The sequence below is a fragment of the Abrus precatorius genome, unplaced genomic scaffold (assembly GCF_003935025.1).
Source record: "Abrus precatorius isolate BTA unplaced genomic scaffold, Abrus_2018 Scaffold5, whole genome shotgun sequence".
Classification (NCBI taxonomy): domain Eukaryota; kingdom Viridiplantae; phylum Streptophyta; class Magnoliopsida; order Fabales; family Fabaceae; genus Abrus; species Abrus precatorius.
In genome coordinates, this window is record NW_020874395.1 from 11,012,566 (window position 1) to 11,032,171 (window position 19,606).

At 35.9% G+C, this 19,606-nt stretch overlaps 1 protein-coding gene across 1 annotated transcript in view; it reads right to left on the reverse strand.

Moving 5' to 3' along the window:
• Positions 1–408: 408 nt before the first annotated feature.
• Positions 409–19,606, reverse strand: part of LOC113866515 — a 59,485-nt gene continuing 40,287 nt past the window's right edge. The window contains exons 36-48 of the mRNA XM_027501339.1: positions 14,954–15,067; positions 14,798–14,881; positions 8,407–8,457; positions 8,145–8,324; positions 7,741–8,060; positions 7,283–7,639; positions 7,125–7,188; positions 6,252–6,398; positions 4,916–5,020; positions 4,718–4,828; positions 4,523–4,627; positions 1,679–1,748; positions 409–1,534 (exon numbers count right to left, since the gene is read on the reverse strand). Of these exons, the coding sequence (XP_027357140.1) occupies positions 831–1,534; positions 1,679–1,748; positions 4,523–4,627; positions 4,718–4,828; positions 4,916–5,020; positions 6,252–6,398; positions 7,125–7,188; positions 7,283–7,639; positions 7,741–8,060; positions 8,145–8,324; positions 8,407–8,457; positions 14,798–14,881; positions 14,954–15,067 (2,412 nt within the window). The 3' untranslated portion in view covers positions 409–830. The remainder of the gene's footprint in view (positions 1,535–1,678; positions 1,749–4,522; positions 4,628–4,717; positions 4,829–4,915; positions 5,021–6,251; positions 6,399–7,124; positions 7,189–7,282; positions 7,640–7,740; positions 8,061–8,144; positions 8,325–8,406; positions 8,458–14,797; positions 14,882–14,953; positions 15,068–19,606) is intronic.

Sequence of the window (19,606 nt, forward strand, 5' to 3'; positions counted from 1 at the left end):
GAGAAAGGACAAATTAAAATTTCCTTCTTGTTAAGCTCTGAATACCATGTTAAGATAAGAAAAAATGTGAAAAAAAAATTACATGTATTTTAACTACACCACAAAATATATATTTATATTAATAGTAATAATAATAATCAACTACAAAATTAAGAACAAGTATATAATTACTTAATTACTATAATTACATAAATATTATTTCCCTAAATAACATATTTATGTATATTTAACATTACTTAAATTTACTTCACGTGGTACCTGGAAGTTGGCGGAAAAAAAAGAGACAAGAAAAGAGCAATAACAAAACATCCAAATCCAATAGATTACTTAAAGTATTGAATAACATCTCTACAGTAAAAATATTGCTCTCGCCAAAGAAAAATAGTTTACTTGCACAAAAATAAATGAAATAATAAAATAACTCATTTAAGCACAGGTAAAGAAACAAAATAAAATCATATTATACAAGCGTTGGTAATATTTACATCCCCGAACTAAATAACAGCAGCAAAATATACATAATGTATGATATACAAGGTATACTAACTACTTCTGTGTTGAGTTGCTACATCAAAATCTGCTGACTTTGGCTAAGAGGAAAGGGTTCTTAAGGCTGGCATTGTAAAGAACTGTGACAAATGTGTAACATGGAGAGAGAGGGTACACAAAAAAATTAAATGAAGATATTGAGCTGCTTTTTATTTTCCTTCCTCGACAATTTACACAGGCAAAAAGAGCGGTAGCTCCAATTTATGGCCCACTTTGATTAGCATTGGGCTGTAGTGGAAACTCTTCAAAATTTCCAGAATGGAAACAAATTAAACCGTAACCTACTTCATATTAGCCCGATGCAGGATCCGTCCACAGCCCCACGCTTTACCTTTCCCTTTCTCCATAGCAGACAGTAAAACATGTAACAAGTTGGCTGCATCTTCAGGGTATGCTAGTTCCAAGTTTGTCTGAGGAAGTGGAAGATGAGTTGCATAATGGTTCCAACGCACAGCTTTGGTTCTGCCAACGCTGCCTCTCTTGGGAGAATGTTGACTTTTCCTCAATAAGGAATCTGGCCTACTACCAACTATGTGTACCACCCCTTGACTACAGTCAGCATGTATTATACTCTCCAATCCAATCTCCCATTCAATTATCCACTCCAAATCAGCAGGGATGCCACAAAATTCAGGCTTGCCCAAGTTTATCAGACTTGGACTGAAAACAACAAGCACAAATCTTTCTGTCAAAACAACGAACTTACCAGCTTCTTTAAGGGCTTTGCAAACCACTAACTTCTCATCGTTGAACTTTAAGCCATCTTCAGCTTCCACAAGTACAGATGTTCCAACTGCTTCTTCCCATGAATAAGGTCTTAGAGGAAATTCACGGCATAGTGGCCTTCGAAACCGGACCCTAAAGCGTTGTGATCTTAATTGGCCAGGTTTACTACGGTTTCTAATACTGAGTGCAGTTTTGCCAGTAACTTCAAGTATACTAGCAGCAGGTTTAGCCACAAGTCCTGTAATCCCTAAAGCAACTCCTGCGGTAAAGAAAGAAGAAAAAGAAAGCAGTAAGTTGAAAGCAAAGTGACTATTCCTTCCCAAGCAATCATTGCCAATAACTATTCTTAAATTCCCTTCAAATTTGTAAGAAACTACAAAACAATTCATTCAAGTTGATTCACCAGAGAGGACACCAGGAAGACCATGCCTCTCAGCTCCTCTTACAGGTGACTGGAGAAGACCTGTGAGTCCCTATAAATAACATAGGAGAGGAGAAAAGACATTAATAATACGAACATATAAAAAATATTCACATAATAACGTTCATAAAAATATTAATGCATTGAAAGCATTATTAAATCTAGTAGTGGACAGGCAGAAAACAAAATTCAAACAAATGCATTAATACAAATTCAAGTTAGGTTAAGCATTACACTAGGATTAAAATGTGTTAGGACCCAAGGTGCAGTTATAGACCACTTAGTAGATGGTAGAAGGCATGGGCCAATCAGAACTATACATCAAGATTTGCTAAAAAATATTAAACAAACTTTCACAGAAATGGTCTGGAAACATCATTTATCGACACATCAAAAGTGGCAAGAAGCCTGCAGCATTAGTCAACCCAAAAGGTATTACTACAAACTCATAATACCCATCATGAGTGTGAAATGTGAAAAGCCATTTTGTGATATCCTCTTCTCTTATTCTAAAGTGAGAGTTGTGAAAATGAAAATGTAAGATGGATGAGTGATGAGTGATTACACAAGAAATGTTACAATAAGAAATGACCACATACAAAAAATTATTGGAGTATCACCAATTATGAAAAGAAGGCTACTGCAGACACCAATGAAGAGAGTGGATGACATGACCGAGTCCAGTGAAAATGGGTAGAAAGAGACCTAGAAGAACTTGGAAAAAATTATTGAAAGAGATCTTACGGTTAATAATATCTTAGAGAATTTAGTTTTTAACCGAGTACAACATCATGTAATCCATGTAGTCAACCTCATCAAATAGGATAAGAATTGATTGTTATTGCCTCTTCTCTTATTCTGATCTAGGGGTATCAAAATTTGAGGTCAAACTTTAGAAAATGGGATGTTCCATGCAACTTATCCACTATGGGCATAGGAAAACCCCTATACCATGTAAATACCCTTCTAATTTCATAGTGTGGGTCTTATAATTTATAAACTATTATCAGATAAACCAAAGAGCTCTATTGTCTTACTTTCTAGTCTCCTTCTGTACCTTCACCTTCTACCTCTGCGGCAACAATTTAACATGCTGTCAATGTATCATTTTCATCCAAAATTAACGGCCTAAACTGTTTTACAGGACAAGAATGAAGGGGTGGAATTTCTCACCTCAGCCAAAACAGAGACCTTTTGCTTGGTGCTCCATTAGCCAAGGGTAAGAAAGGTGATGGACCACTGGTTTTTTATGTCAAAAATCTATGTCGGTTCCACTCATTTCAATGCTGGCAGAGCCACTGAAAAGGCTGTTGTCAAATGTGAGATTCTCAATCACATGCTCTATTCTGATTCCAAACACCCATATTCTCTCCTTAAACCAATAGTTTCTTGTAACCCAATTCTTGCTTTGTCGTTTTGATTCAAAACACCCATATCAAAATAAAGCCATTTTTTGTTGCTTAAAAGAAAATCTCTTACTAGCAATTGTTGAAGTAGTGCCAAACATAATCAAAGGACAAATAGAAGATTTTAATTTTCATCAGTTCTAGATGTATATTATAAATGAACATTTCTATTTTGATTATGGAATGATATCAAGCTCACAACTTTTATTTATAATTTTGGTCTTTTTTTATTGGAGAATAATTGTATCCTGATTTTGCTTTGAATTCTCTACCTTTGTTAAAAAGAACAAGAGCCATAACCTTTCAAGTCTACGTTGGGTCTAAGCCAACTGGATCCCGTTAAAGACATATCAAAGGAAAAGGGGTAGAATAAGAAGAATGAGCCAGGAGGCCGTTATGCTAGATTCTAACAGACTAACAAATTAGCATACGTGGCAAGGAGAAGGGGGGCGGGGGGAGAGGAAAGCAGCAGGGAGAGAGAGGGATTATATAGAGGTTGAACATTTGGCAAAAGGCAGGAATTATCTGGGAGGTCATTGGGTGTGCCTGCTGCCATAGGAAAGGTTCCATTTTGTCAGTTTCTGTTATTTCATCCTTCTATTTGTACTATCAGGGTATTCCCTGAGGTTTCTGTGTTAATTCCATAAATACACTCAGTTCCTGTCAGTCTATTTCAGTTTTTAACTGATGTTCCTCATGTCCACAGATTGAGCTTTTAAAATTATATATTTGTTATATTTGTTTTCTTGCTCTTGTAGGAACCTACATAGGTAAAGCATCAGCCAACCCATCAAATCTAGTGGGAGCAGAAGTGGGGCATGGAAGAGGCAGGTTTGGAAGCAGCAAAAAAGTTGATTTTAATTGCTTGAGAAATGTCCCTAAATTTTTGGCAGAAGAGAACTTGCATGAAATGAAAGAAATGTGTATTTAGTCAAGATGCTGCACAGCGAATCACAACTATCCTACATCCTCTTGTTTAGAACATCAATGGCCATTGAATTATTCTTTAGACAATGTTGATTGTTGTCATGAGTGAATCTCCTAAAATGTCTGATTTAACTTTTATTCATAAGAAAGGGAGAAACAATGACTGGACTCGAGATCACGTGGTCAAAGAATCTAAAACCACGTCAAATGCACATGAATGGTTTTATGCTAATCACTAACACACCCTCCTTTGGTTTTAAAGCATATATAATGCATAGTTCAGCTTATATTTGGTTAATGTCAAATTTTCTTTTGATTTAGTAGAATGGGACGACAAAGATCAAACTCAATTACTTGGTTATAAAATCTCTGATACCATGTCATTTCTAAATGCTTTTGCCTATTTTCCCAGAGGACAACCTGCACTATGAAAAGGGGAGAGACAATAAAAGCAGCACACATTTTTTGCGAAGATTAAAATATGAAATGATACCTCCAAGACTTCATTTATTACACCTTTGCTATCAGAAGCAACAAATGCCTGGTGTTTTTCCATCTTAGAAACTGCTTGGTCATCATATGTAAATGCAACAATACCCTAGGAAAAAAAAAAAAAAAAACAGCTACCAATGATTAAAAAAAGTTAATCCTACTAATCAAACTACAATTAAATCAAAGCATAAAACACCTTGCGTGCAGCTTTACTGAATTGAGAAGCCGCATCACTAATTGCATACACAGTGTTGCTTAAAAGACTAGTGGTGCCTTGAGCCATGCCCAAAATAAGTCCAGTAGGGCTCTGCACAAATTGAACCAATAATTTAAACTAGTTTGTTACATGATCATATTAAATGTCAATAAATAAGGGCCAACTTAGGACTTTTACCTGCATAATGCTCTTTGCAGGCACAGACAAGAAATCTCTGATGCCAAGCCCCATGCTCCTTGCAAAACCCAAGGGATTACCAATGACACCAGCCGAACCAAACAACTTCAAATTTAGGAAACAGTTCAAGGTTGTTAGATGTGGCAATTGTTTGTTTAACACTAAGCATTTAGCCACAATAGCAAGTAATAAATCAAGAAAGATTAGCTCAATATGTTTCCTTCATAGATAACAATATCATATAGCAACACGTAGTGGCCAATGCAGAGGAATAGCACATTGCAGGATGACTACTATTTAGAAGTTTTATATACAAATTAAATAATTTATACTATATATATAAATGCTCAAAAGTTTATTAAAAATACTCCAAATCCATGGTATTCAAAATTTAAAATAACAAACTCATAGTTTTAAGAAAAAAATAAAAGTAAATAACAATAAAAGTAAAAAATTCCCCAAAAAATGCTTTTTTTGAGAGCAACAATGAGTTTTTTTTCGAAAAGTTTCACTCTAACACCGCTATAGCAGAAGTAGAACTGCTATTTTTCCTGTTATTGTGGCCACTATTTAAGAACACTGCTATTTAAATTTTGAAGCAGCCTATGACCACTTTGCTCCACAGGTACAGTGCTGCTATTGATATCTATGGTCTCCTTTTAACCTTACTAGTGAATTAGTAAATATATAAAGGAGAAGATTGAAATATTTTCAAATATAAATTTCGAATCCCAATTCAAATTTATAAAGAAAAGAATTACATTAGCAAATGAAGCATAAACAACTCTCTTCTTTGAAGTATCACGGTGTTGGACACAATTTTTATACCAACACTTTCCAGACACTTGTTTGATATTGGACATGCCAAGTTAAGTGTCTAATTACAAATGTATTTTTTAGCAGCTAGGACACCTGAGCCAACACCTCTATATGGCTTGGACACTTGAGTTGAATATAATATAAAATACATTTGTTTTAGAGGAATATATAAAAATTAGCATGTTGGTTTACGAGTATACCTTTTTCGAAAGATATAATTTTATCTTCTTGTTTTGGGATTTTCGGTAAAGAAACCAAGTCTTTACAATGTAAATAATGCCTTTTCATATTCTTTTGTGAGGCTTTATTATTATTATTATTATGGTGTCCGGTAGCTGTCAAAAGTGTTCATGCTTTATAAATAACAATAGTGCGTCAATTGAAAAAATGATCATGTTACAAAATTCAATATAGACATTTGACAAGAGTTTGATGATTTTCGGCATGCATGCAAAATCAACATTTCTAGCCTGAATAGTTAAGAAACACTAGTTTGAGATATAAATCAACTTTTTACCTTGTAAGTCTCATGAAGTAGCTGGCGGTTGTAATGCCTAATTAAAATCTCCTGAATGGATTCCCAACTGGCCATATGATGTGCAATAGTTAAATCCTTTAGATAAATATGTGCTCCCTCAACATCAGCAAGAGCCATAATACCTCTCTGTTATTATTAATAATAAGTAGTTAAATAAACATTTTTAAAGGTGAGTTGATTATGCATTTTACATATGCGAATATTTTAGAGCTAGACACCTACTAGTGACCCAACATCAAGACTAGAAAGACTCCAATATCTTATTAGAAATGGACTATGGCCAAGTCCACACGATAATTTAGCTAAGACGGGGTGGGTAGAACTGCCCAAGTCTAATAAGGATTATTTTGGTCATATTCCCAACTGGTGTGGACAGATTGACAAACCAAAACTCTCATTTGTACTCCTGCAGTGCAATACTATTTCCAAAAGAAAAATGGAATACCCAACATAAAGACTAGAGAGACTCTGATATCATATTAGAAACGGATTATGCCTAACTCAATTCCAAAATTTAAGAGGGTGGGGAGAACTGCCCAAGTCTAATAAGGCTTGTGGATTGGCAAACCCCAACTCTCATTTGTACGCCTGCAGTGCAATACTATTTCCCAAAGAAAAATGGAATACCCAACATCAAGACTAGATAGAAGGACTGATATCATATTAGAAATGGACTATGCCTAACTCAACTCCAAAATTTAAGAGAGGGGGTGGGGAGAATTGCCCAAGTCTATAAGGATTAAATTGGTGATATTCCCAACTGATGTGTGCACAGATTGACAAATCCAAACTCTCATTTGTACTCTTGCAGTGAAATATTAATTCCAAAAGAAAAAATGGAATACCACTTACATGGATAAGAAATTCCTTGGATGTGAGGATCCTATTGTGATGCATCCAAGGGGCACTAGAAAAACTGCATGTGGATAATTTATGTCATCTGTCTGTGAATTGTATGCATAAAAAACTGAAAACAGCTGTCGGAATAAACATAAGAATGAGCAAGTGACCTTAAAGTCAATTTAATAGGTGCCAATTCAAGCATTTCAATATAAATTTTCTTCTGGGTTCTGGCCAACAGATAAATTTCCTGCCATGGGGCTCCAATTGGAATGATCGAAGGCAAAGACACAATTCTTTTAGATTTTCCATTAAACCTGGGAGCAATACTTAGCGGACATTGATCAGCAGTTAATCTGAAATTCTCCCTAGTTTGAACACATGAGGATGATTCCTTTAGTGATATTCCATCATAGTGATCTGAAGATGGCATGATTCCATATTGCAGCCCTGAAGTGACATTTGTAAAAAACTCAAATAAGCTTAATATGACTTCTTGTTCAATCTCAAGATGAAAATCTTCGACCCTGCAAGCATTAAGCATAATATGATGAGAATTGATCTCAAGTACATAACACCAGAAAAGAAAAATTAACAGTAAGATGCAACAAACTTAGAAAATAGAAACCTCAATTTTATGTATTCAAATGAAATAAATGAAATGTCTTTCTTCCTCCATTTTGATATTTCTAGGCAGAACACAGGAACAGAAGAGCTGCTCATCTGATTTAATTTTTCAATTCTTGTTCTTGTAACATCATCCCTGGATTTCATACTATCATCATGGCAGGATCTGTATCCACTATCAAATGACATTATAACTGGATATGGAGTAGAGCGCAACTGGTTATCAATTTGTATGAATGATATCACTAAAGAAAGACATTGCCGATCAGAACTTTGCAGTAGATTCATCTGTACATCCTTAATACAGGCAAAAAGCAATTCCTACAAAATAAAAGTATGAATAACAAATCCAAGAAATAGAAGAGATCCACCAAAAAAGTGTTAGACAGCTCACAGCTCAATTACCTGTGGGTATGAATCAATCAAAGAAATCCCAATATATGGAACAGAAATTGATATTTTCTCCTTGTAGTCTGAAGCCCTAAATAGATTGTGATCGTATAACCTTTTCTCTGCAGCAAGTGAGGCACTTGATTTCTTCACATCATCAAGGATATGGTAATTTGAATCAAGAACACTAAGGACCTGAAAGGGAAAATAAATCCATGAGAGCAAGAAATGTGAATTTTCAAGTCCGATACAGGAAATCAAACTACAATTGAGTCACCTTTGTTGCTCCCTCCGCATGCACTGATAAATAGAAAGTCCTTTCAGGCTTCTGAAATCATTATTTGCATAAAGCCACCATTAGATATCAAGGAACCTAGACTTAAGTGTAAAAATTTTGTTCTATCAATTCTACAGACTTCAACTTGTGTTTAGGCAAAGCAAAAATACTTATGAATATCACTCATGTCAACAGAAGCAGCTCCTTATCGCATGTCAAATCAGTAACCCAAATGTCTCTTCCAATTACTAAAAAAGAGTTTCTTAGCAACAGTTCTTTGATCTGATTTATTCATCATCGTTAAAAGATATTGCAAACAGAGGGAGAAAAAAGCTGAAGGAAAACTCATTTTAGCCACAGGTAATGCATTATAATTTTATATACATCATGTATTCTTAAATACAAGATTGCATTTCCATGATAGTTAATGGCCTGCAATTATACAGATTATTAAATTACGATTGATGACAAACACATGAATCGGCCATGATTTATGGTTAATCTTGATTTCTTAATTCAATTCTTGGTGTTCTTAATTCTTATGAACTTGTTAGACCCCTTATTTACATTACTTTAAATGTAAGGGAAGAACTGAAAGGTGAATCTCACCATTGGAACTCCCAATCTTGAATCTAAAATTCTAAACCATTAAAGTAGGCTAAGTTTCTAGAGGAATTACCAAATCATCATAAAATTTAATGGGTTTGATTAGATTTAATTATCATGAAAATAGTAGTTAGTCTAATTAAATATGTTATTGTATTGTAAAAGAAATAATTGCCTTAGGATAATACACCTTCAAGATAAATCAAGAATTAATAAAAGATCAATCTTAGTTAAGTTCATCAATTTTAATTTGGGGAAAACTAATTCTAAAAGTTTGTTAGAATAACTATTCAACAATATGATGTTAACAAAGTCGTTTTAATGGGGTCTTAGGTGAGAAAGTCTACACACAACAGCCTCTTGGTTTTTTGTCTATAGACAAACCTCTCGTGTGCAAATTACAAAAGACTATTTATGGCCTTACAAGCCCCAGAGCGTGGTTTGAACATCTTCAAGCTGCACTACTTGGTTTTGGGTTCATTTTTCGTGTAAATAAAGTCTTTTTGTCTTGGTATATGTCGATGACATAATTGTTACAGGCAATTCAGAACCTCTAATACAGCAAGTAATATCTCAATTAAATGGCTCATTGCTCTTGTCTCAAATCAAATACATTAGAGATCTACTCTCCAAAGCTCACATGACTGTTGCCAAGGTTATAGTCACTCCTACGGTGGGTAACAACAACTAACCAAATATGGTGTAAATTATGTATCAGACCCTACCCTGTATCGCTTCATAGTTGATGCCATGCTACGTAACCATCACAAGACCTAAAATCAATTTTGTAACAAAGGCTGTCAATTTCTCAATCAACATCTAGAAGAGCATTGGAAGGCAGTGAAAAGAATTCTCACATACCTCAAAGACAATAAAACCTATGGCTAGCTACTTCAGCCAGAACAACAAACCTTTTTCATTAACATCCTTTTATGATACAGATTGGGTGTATAATCCTAATGATCCGAGGTCAACTTCACGATCTTACATGTATTTTAGCCTGAATCTTGTCTCCAGGTAGTCAAGAAAACAGAATCTTGTAGGCCTGAGAATCGTAGTCTTGCAAACACTGCAGCAGAACCCATCTGGTTTCAGTCACTTCTATTTGAAATAAAGGTTGTTCCACCTCTGATGATCTATTGTGATAATCTTAGTCTGATATCTCTAAATCACGATCCTGAACTCCACTCTTGCACAAACATAGATATCTTCTTTGTAAGAAAAAAGGCTCTCAACAAGTTTCTTTATTCATTATTGTTAAAATGTTCCACATTGGTTAGGAATAAAGTTAAAATACTCCTTAAAAAGCCTAAGGTAGTCCCAGTGTTATCAATAGTGGATTGTGAAAAATTGCGAAAAAACAAAAAATTGCAATGACATATAGCAGATAGCATTGCGGACAAATAGCGGAAGTCACATAGCGGTTGAAATATAAAAAATTTAGTAATGCAGTAAGCTACATAAAATTTAAAAAGATGGTAAACAAAAAAAGATGACATAGGATTGATTCAAGTCAAAAGTTCAATTGTTCAAACTTCAAAATAAAATACTGAAAACACTAAACAAAGACAAAACAAATTCATTCATTCAGTCATTCTCATTGTCAGATAGTGAAGCATATCCTTCAACTTCTTCTAAATCTTCAAAATTAATATCTTGATTGTCTTCTAATTCTTTTTCTGATTCTTCCAAGACTGCAGTATCTTCAACTTCAACCATAAGCTCTTTTCCATTTTTGGATGAAGATGCACTTGCCAAACCTTTCTTTGTCTTAGATGCAGCCCCAACAACATTAAGTGGTCCCTTTCTTTTCTGAAATATTTGCTAGTATATGTTATAAGCTCTCCAGCTCCTAAAGCTCTATAAACATCTTCCCAAATAAAGACATTATCATTGTCATCCTCAAAGACCCTCTCATTCTCAGCATCATCTTCATCACCATCCATCTTCCCAACTAACCATTCATTACACTCATCAATATCATTGAGTGAGATTAGATCAATCTCATCCCTAAAATTGTATCTTCTAAGCAATGCTTGATTATATTTGACATACACTAAGTCATGTAGTCTTTTATGCTCAAGGCTATTCCTTTTCTTAGAATGTATCTGTAACAATAAGTTCAATAAAAATTAACAAAATTCTCCAATTGACTAAGTATAAAAACTATTATCTACTAAGAAAATTGTTAATTAGTAAATTACTTGCTCAAACACACACCAGTTGCGTTCACATCCTGATACATTACATGTCAAGCTCAAGATCTTTATAGCCAATTGCTGTAAATTTGGAGTTGATAGTCCGTACATTCGCCACTATTGTGCTACAAATTCAAAAAAATATTTTGCAATAATGCACGTAATGAAGGTTACAATTTAGAATAATAGAGAAAACTTCATAAAGTTTCTCACCTAGTGCAATTGTGTTCCTTTGTGAAATTGCAAATTTATTTCTAAACATACCACCAGCAGCTTTATAAACCAATAGCTCTTCAAGAATCTTTTGTTTCACTTCCAAAGTAAGCCCCAACCTCTCAATGCATACATACAACCCATTTGTCACCTCAAAATCAAATTCAATTGAGGGATTGTTGTAGAAGAATTTTGAATTTAGGAAGTAACCAGCCGCATGTAATGGGCGATGAAGTTGGCAACTCCACCTCTTATCAATAATTTCAAAAACCTCCTTATATTTGCTTTCATTGTTCTCAAAAGATCTCATAATAGTTTCTTTAGCCATTTCCATTGCGTCATCAATATAACCCATGGCTGGTTTTTTCTCACTATCAACATGGCAAAGCACACGCACAAGAGGAGCCATGACCTTAAGTGTGTACACAACATTATTCCAAAAAGTAGGCATGAGTACAGTTTTTGTTGCTTCTCTTACACTAGCTGTAAGCATGTCATGAAAACTTTGCAACTTAATCATGTTGAAGGATAAGCCAGCTTGATACCAAAGTCGAGCAATGTATTGATGAACTCTTGTAGTAGCCTCCTTGTCACATGCTTCCCTTATGTTTGCTTGTCTTAGTTTATCCTTCTTTTCTTAATTATAGTTTCAGGCCTTTTGAAATAAAGATCAATAGGACCCTTAGAAGCACTCTTTTTTCCAATAGCATTATTAGACACTATTTCTCTAAACTCTTCATCAAGAGCACGTTCTTCATCACTATCACCAAATTCATCAAGATTATTGCACATCCGTTGAAATGCTTCACTATCTTGCTTCTTCTTATCTTTCAAATATTCCCATAATTCTTCTCTGACCTCTTTTGGACATATGGTGCAAGCTGCAACATTACCTTTTTTTCTCATCAAGTGTTCTTTGGCTCGGGTAATTCCTCCTTTCGTGACCTTACCACAAAAATTGCAAACAAAACTATTGGTGTCATTTCCTTGTGCTGGATGACAATATTTCCATCCTAGGTCAGTCCTAGAACCAACTCTAGAAGAATTTGACGATTCTTCACTTGCCATACTACGAAAAATAAAAAAAGAGAAAACTGCAGCAGTAGTTATCTACTGTACTCGCCGGAGACAACAGTGCACGTTGGGGACTCATCGGGAGCAATATTGGTTGCTACAGATGATGGCTGCAGGAAGAGCACTGCACAGGGGTGTGAAATAGATGGCACTGTTATACACTGTTTTTGTATTCAAAACAGAGGTGCTGATCTGAAGGAAGAGGGAAGAGCAAGAATCAAAAATACTTACAGGAGACTTGCTGGAGGCAACAGTAGTTGCTGGAGATAAGAGACAGACAAGAAGAACAAAATGGGTTGAACGAAATGGACTGCAATATTGCTCTTCTTTTTGTTCAGAAAACAGAGTAGGTAAAAAACCGTAAAAGAACAGAAAAAAATACTGTTCATCTTCATAAGCAAGTGAGAAGTGATGGGTAAAAAAAAAATATATTTAACAGTAGTCACGTGGGGTAACGTGACTATTCAGACCTCTTATTAAACAAAAAAACAAAAACCAAACCTTCTGAATCTGCTATTTCCACTTTATTCACGCTTTCCGCTACATGAATAGCATCCGCGATTTCGGAAATGGCAAAACCGCAAAGCAATAGCTTTTTCATAGCGGCAAGCCCAAATTCCGCTCCGCAAAAATGTTATAATAGGGCAATAACCGCTATTTGATAACACTAGGTAGTCGTCCTCATATGAACTAACTTTTGAAAGTGAATTAGGCCCCAGTTTCTTAACATGATATAAGAGTCTATCTAGGTTAAATGTTGGGCTGCCCACAGATGTCCAGTCTTGTTGGTCCACCCGTGCATATGTCTAATCCTATAAATTTCACGCACCAGATGTCCAGTAACTCAGGGTGTTTAAGAAGTTGAACAGTTCACCCTAGGGTTATATGAGGGAATTTTAGTGCATGTGTGTAGTACAAATCTGTTATTGTTATTCTGTTAAATGATAGTTGTGTAACTGAATTAGGTCCAACAGTTGGTCTTTTCCTTTGTGTATTTTTCTATAAATAGAAGAAGTCTTTGATCTGAATTGTACTCGAGTTTATTTTCACAAAATCAAAGTTTCTACTTTCTCTCAACTGTTTTTTTCTTCTCTATTCACTGCTCATGGATTCTAATAGATTTAGAGGGTCTAACTTGATCTATGATAAATAGTCTCCATATTTCCTAATAATAATTTGTTTTCTTGTTAGGATTGAGTCTAGTATTTGAATCATGTATCAACACAGTTTGGTGGGTGCTTTTTTGTAATACATCATTATTACACACGTATCAACCATAGTCATTAATCACAGATACCAACGCTACCAACTGACCCAAAAATCAATATAGCAGGATGACTGTTATTTTAAAATTGTTGTATAATGCTCAAGAAATACTCAATGAATAATATTTTGAAGTTGTTAGGGGTGATAGTATAACATGGCTGGCCAGAACGTCTATGCAATGTGGTTAAAATGACCGCAAAAGCACATGGCCAGAAAGCAGTAAGCGATGACAATGGGTGGTTACTGATAAGACTATATTAGAGAGAAGATGTGGTCTTACTGATCTGTTCTATTGAGAAGATGGCAGTACTTCACTTCTGATAAGAACCTTGGAATATCATGATTTGTTTCCATTATTCAATTTGGTACATACAATTAATCTACTATTATTTTATGATAACCTGCCATCTGCCATACTATTATTTTTAGTTATTCAAATTGGTCATACTATTATTTTTAGTTATTCAATTGGTCATACTATTATTTTATTATGAATAAAATTGAGTGTGACTCAAGTCCCATGCCTTGCAAAGAGATGATATCATCTCTGGCAAAGATGAGTGCACAGAGATGTCCCACGGAGAATAGAGACAAAGGGTATCGACATTGTGTTGAATTGTACATATTTTAGGTATAGAGGGAGAGAATAGGGAAGGAAGAGACACTGAATAATATTTTACTCCAGTACCATGATGTACTCCAATAGGATGTAATCTGATGATAACATAATATAATACCTTCTATACTACTAATCCAAATTTAATAATGGAAACAAATCATGAGATATTCTAAAAGGAAATAGAGAAACTAGTACTAAGAGATATTCTCTAAGATACCCTAAAACATTCTAGAATAAAATTTAAATATTGTTGGATACTTTAAATAATTCTAATATATAATGAGATATTCAACATACACTCATTGTTTAGAAATTAAGAGAGACCATCACCAAAGATTTTGTAACAAGCGAAGATGTAAGAAACAAGCATAACATGAACACAACTTTTTAATTAGGAAAATTTAAAATGTTATACCTCAGAGGTTGGTGGCAAGTAGACAGGCATGTATTCTTTAACATCATCAAGGGCATATGATCCCAAAACTCGCTCTCCAGGTACCTTCAATTATGGTAACCAGTTTTAGGTCGTGTAATTTGAAGTTTCCATTTCGCTAATAGAAAAAAGTTTTACCTCCACAATAAGACGATGAGGATAGCAGGGTTCATCCCAGGTGTAAAGGTAAGATGCGTAGGAGTGAATGACTGTATCAAACATTTCACACCTCTGCTGATATATTCTCAATCTCTAGAAATTAGCAAGCAAAACACATTAAATTTCAATCAACAACAGATTAAGCATGGTCTGAAAGGCTGAAATTCTTTTCAAGCATGGCTTTAGTAACTGTACAAGGTATGTACAACCAGTACATTCACGATTTATCAATTATCGTCCATCATTGCAATATAAACTGGCATTTGTCAAGGAACAATTGGTGCTTTGTCTTCAAAATGAATGAAACGACTTTTGAATTGGGTTTTATAAATTAAAATTAATTTTACATTTAATATGAAGTAATCATCCAATATTGATTTTAGTATGTACTGGTACATATTTTTTCTAAAATTAACAATTTTATTTTTTGCTCGAAGAAGTATCTTTCATGGACTTGAGATAGAAAAATAATTAGGGTAAAAACTGTATATTCTTTCTTGTGATTCAGAGGTTCTTATAAGGGAAATCTGTACAAAACTAGATCCCTTGATTATAGGGATTGACTAGGTAATTACAGCAGAATCCTAATTACATTATTTACATAATCAATTAGATTTCTATATAAAAGGAAAGAAGGTAAATATGGAAATACAAATATTCTCAACACTCCCCCTCAAGCTGGTGCATATATATCATATGCATCAAGCTTGTTACAAATGTATGTTATCCTTGGACCTCGAAGTGCTTTGGTAAGCATGTCAGCTAATTGATCATTAGAGTTTACAAACGACGTAACAATCTCACCAGAAAGAATCTTTTGACGAATGAAATGGTAGTCAATCTCTATATGCTTGGTCCGTTCATGAAAGACAGGGTTAGAGGCAATATGTAAGGCTGCTTGGTTATCACAAATAAGTCTCATAGGTCCTACCTCACAAAACTTTAACTCAGCAATAAGCTGTTTTAGCCATACAAGTTCACATGAGGTATTGGCCATTGCTCGATATTCAGCTTCAGCACTTGATCTAGCAACAACATTCTGCTTTTTACTCTTCCAAGCAATTAGGTTGCCTCCAATCAATACACAATATCCTGAAGTTGATCGTCTATCGCTTGGACAGCCAGCCCAATCCGCATCTGTGTATGCAACAATATCAATATGGTCTCTGTTTTCATAGACTAATCCTTTTCCAGGGGAACCTTTAATGTATCTCAGGATTCGAATCACTGCATCTCAGTGACTATCACGAGGGGAGTTAAGAAATTGGCTTATAACACTGACCGGAAAAGATATGTCTGGCCTAGTCATAGTAAGATAATTCAATTTTCCAACTAGTCTTCGGTATTGATTTGGATCTGAATACAACTCTCCCTGATCCGGCATAAGTTTGACATTTGGATCCATAGGGGTATCAACTGGCTTACAACCTAACATTCCTGTTTCCTTCAAAATATCAAGAGCATATTTTCTTTGAGATATGGCGACACCAGTTTTTGATTGAGCTACTTCAATCCCAAGGAAATATCGCAATCGACCTAAGTCCTTAGTTTGAAAATGTTGAAACAAATGCTGCTTGAGCCGGATGATACCATTATAATCATTGCCTGTGATAACAATATCATCCACATAGACAACAAGATAAATGCACTGGTTAGTAGAAGAATGTTTATAAAACACAGAATGGTCTGCCTCACTACGAGTCATTCCAAACTGTTGGAGAACTGTACTAAATCTCCCAAACCATGCTCAAGGACTTTGTTTAAGGCCATATAGAGCCTTACGTAACTTGCAAACAAATCCTTGGGACTCCCCCTGAGCAACAAAACCGGGAGGTTGCTCCATATAAATCTCTTCTGCTAGATCACCATGGAGAAATACATTTTTGATATCGAGTTGGTAGAGAGGCCAGCAACGTGTGGCAGCTATGGATAAGAAGAGGCGAACTGAAGTCATTTTTGCAACAAGTGAGAAGGTGTCGCCATAATCAAGGCCGAAAGTTTGTGTATAGCCTTTAGCGACTAATCGGGCTTTAAGCCGATCAATTTGTCCATTTGGACCCACCTTAATGGCAAACACCCAACGACAACCGACAGTAGATTTCCCAAGAGGAGATGGAACAAGTGTCCAAGTCTGGTTAGACTCTAAGGCCTGCATCTCATCAATCATAGCCTGTCGCCACCCTGGATGAGAAAGTGCTTCCTGGACTGTTTTAGGAATAGTAACAGAGGAAATAGCAGACACGAAGGCACAATGGGAAGAGGATAAACGATGATAACTCAAGAAATTATAAATGGGATGAGGATTTCAAGTTGAACGTGTACCTTTGCGAAGGGCTACTGGCAAATCAGCAGGTGTGTCAGATGGATCCGGAGTAGGTAGAGCAACTGGCGTAGGAGATGGGCTGCCTGAATCTTCCAAAAATACGTCTTCTAGCGAGACAGGGCGAGGTCTACGCTGGTATGTAGCCAGGGGACGAGGAATAGTAGGTGAAGAGGGATTAGGAGGTTCTGGCACATCAGAGATTGAGGGATTAGTGACAAGGGGAATATAGTAAGGAATGGGAAGAACTTGAGAAACTGAGTTTGAAGAGACTGATGTGGTGAAATATGGTGTGTCTTCAAAGAAAGTGACATCGGCTGACGTATAGAAGCGATGACTGGATGGAAAATAACACCTGTATCCTTTCTGCACTCGAGAGTAACCCAAAAAGAGACACTTAACAGCACGAGCAGATAATTTGTCAAGTCCTGGAGTGAGATCATGGACAAAACAAGTGGAACCAAAAACACGTGGGGGAACCTTAAACAGAGAGTCATTAGGGAATAAAAGTGAATGAGGTACTTTGTTATTTAAAGCAGAGGATGGCATCCTATTTATTAAAAAGGTTGCTGTAAGGACAGCATCACCCCAAAATTTTAAAGGTACATTAGCATGTAACAAAAGAGTTCGAGCAGTTTCAATAATATGACGATGTTTTCTTTCTGCAATGCCATTTTGTTGTGGGGTGTGTGGACAAGTGGATTGATGCAACATGCCATGAGAAGTCATAAAATGATTAAAAGGTGCAGAAAAATATTCTTTGGCATTGTCACTGCGCAAGATTCGAATAGAACGACCAAACTGTATTTGAATTTCATTGCAAAAATTCTGAAAAATTGTAAATAATTCTGAACGTTCTTTCATTAAGAAAATCCAAGTACATCTTGAGTAGTCATCAATAAAAATAACAAAGTACCTATGTCCTAAGATAGAATTAACACGACTCGGACCCCACACATCTGAATGGACAAGATCAAATGGAGATTTTGCTTGACCATGGACAGCACTTGGAAAGGAGGCTCGAATGTGTTTACCTAATTGGCATGACTCACACTCCATAGACTGTAAATGAGAGAGGTGAGGAACCATGTGCTTCAATTTATTTAGACCTGGATGACCTAGGCGACAATGCAAGAGAAGGGGGGGATCTGCAACAGTGCAGACAACTGAGGTAGTGGGCTGAAAATAATAAAGACCATGCAATTCAAATCCTACTCCAATCGTCTGTCCCGTACTCCGGTCCTGTAGAGAGAAAGATTCAGCAGTAAATGTTATAGAACAGTTATGAGTGCGAGTAAGTTGACTTACTGAGACTAAATTAAAGGGGCAACCAGGTACAAGAAGAACAGAATTCAAGGATAAATTAGGAAGAGGAGTAGTTCGTCCAATGCCAATGGCATTAGCTTTTGAGCCATCAGCAAGGGTGATGCGGTGTGCTGTTTTAGGTTGTGACAGTTTTGAGAAAAGAGAAGGATTACCAGCTATGTGGTCAGAAGCCCCAGAATCTAATATCCAGGGTCCAACAGACGACGAATGAGAGAAGCAAATTGTAGAGTTACCAGATTGAGTAGTGGCAGAGGAAGATTGTTGTGATGCTATCTTCAGCTAGAGGTACTCCTTGTACTCCATATCTGACAGAATATTTTGGTTGTCTCCTTCATGGTCAATTTGCTTTTTCACAGCGGAAGGCTGAGAATACGTCACATTGGCTGATTTCTCGGGAAACCCAATCAAAGAATAACACTTATCTTGAGTGTGGCCCACACGTTTACAATAGGAGCACTGTGGACGATTTCCAAAACTGAGACCTCCTCTTCCACCACCTCGACCACGACTTCGACCTCCACGGCTGATCACATTAGAGAAGAATGCAGAAGACTCCAAACTTAGTTGGGAACCATTTCCTATCATAGTTTCCGGAGAGGGAACACGCAGCAGACGATCAATGAGATTCTCTGCTGTAGGTACATTGGAATTTGTCAAAATTTGGTTCCGAACAGATTCAAAATCTTTGTGAAGGCCATGAAGGATGAAGACCATGCACATGTTATCAATCTTGTCTAAGACTTTTTGAAGGTCATCACCTGTCAAGACCAATTTTACTTCATCAATGGTGGACTGTGCTCTGTTCAAATATGATGGGAGATCATGATCTGTCATTTTAAGTGCAGCTAAATTATGTACAACATCATAGAGACGCTGAACATCATTTGAATAGACACTACGAGCTTTCTTCCATATATCGTAACATGTCTTATAAGTGCGAAAGTGGACTAACAACTTCGGATCAATGGACTGCCATAGAAGTGAAA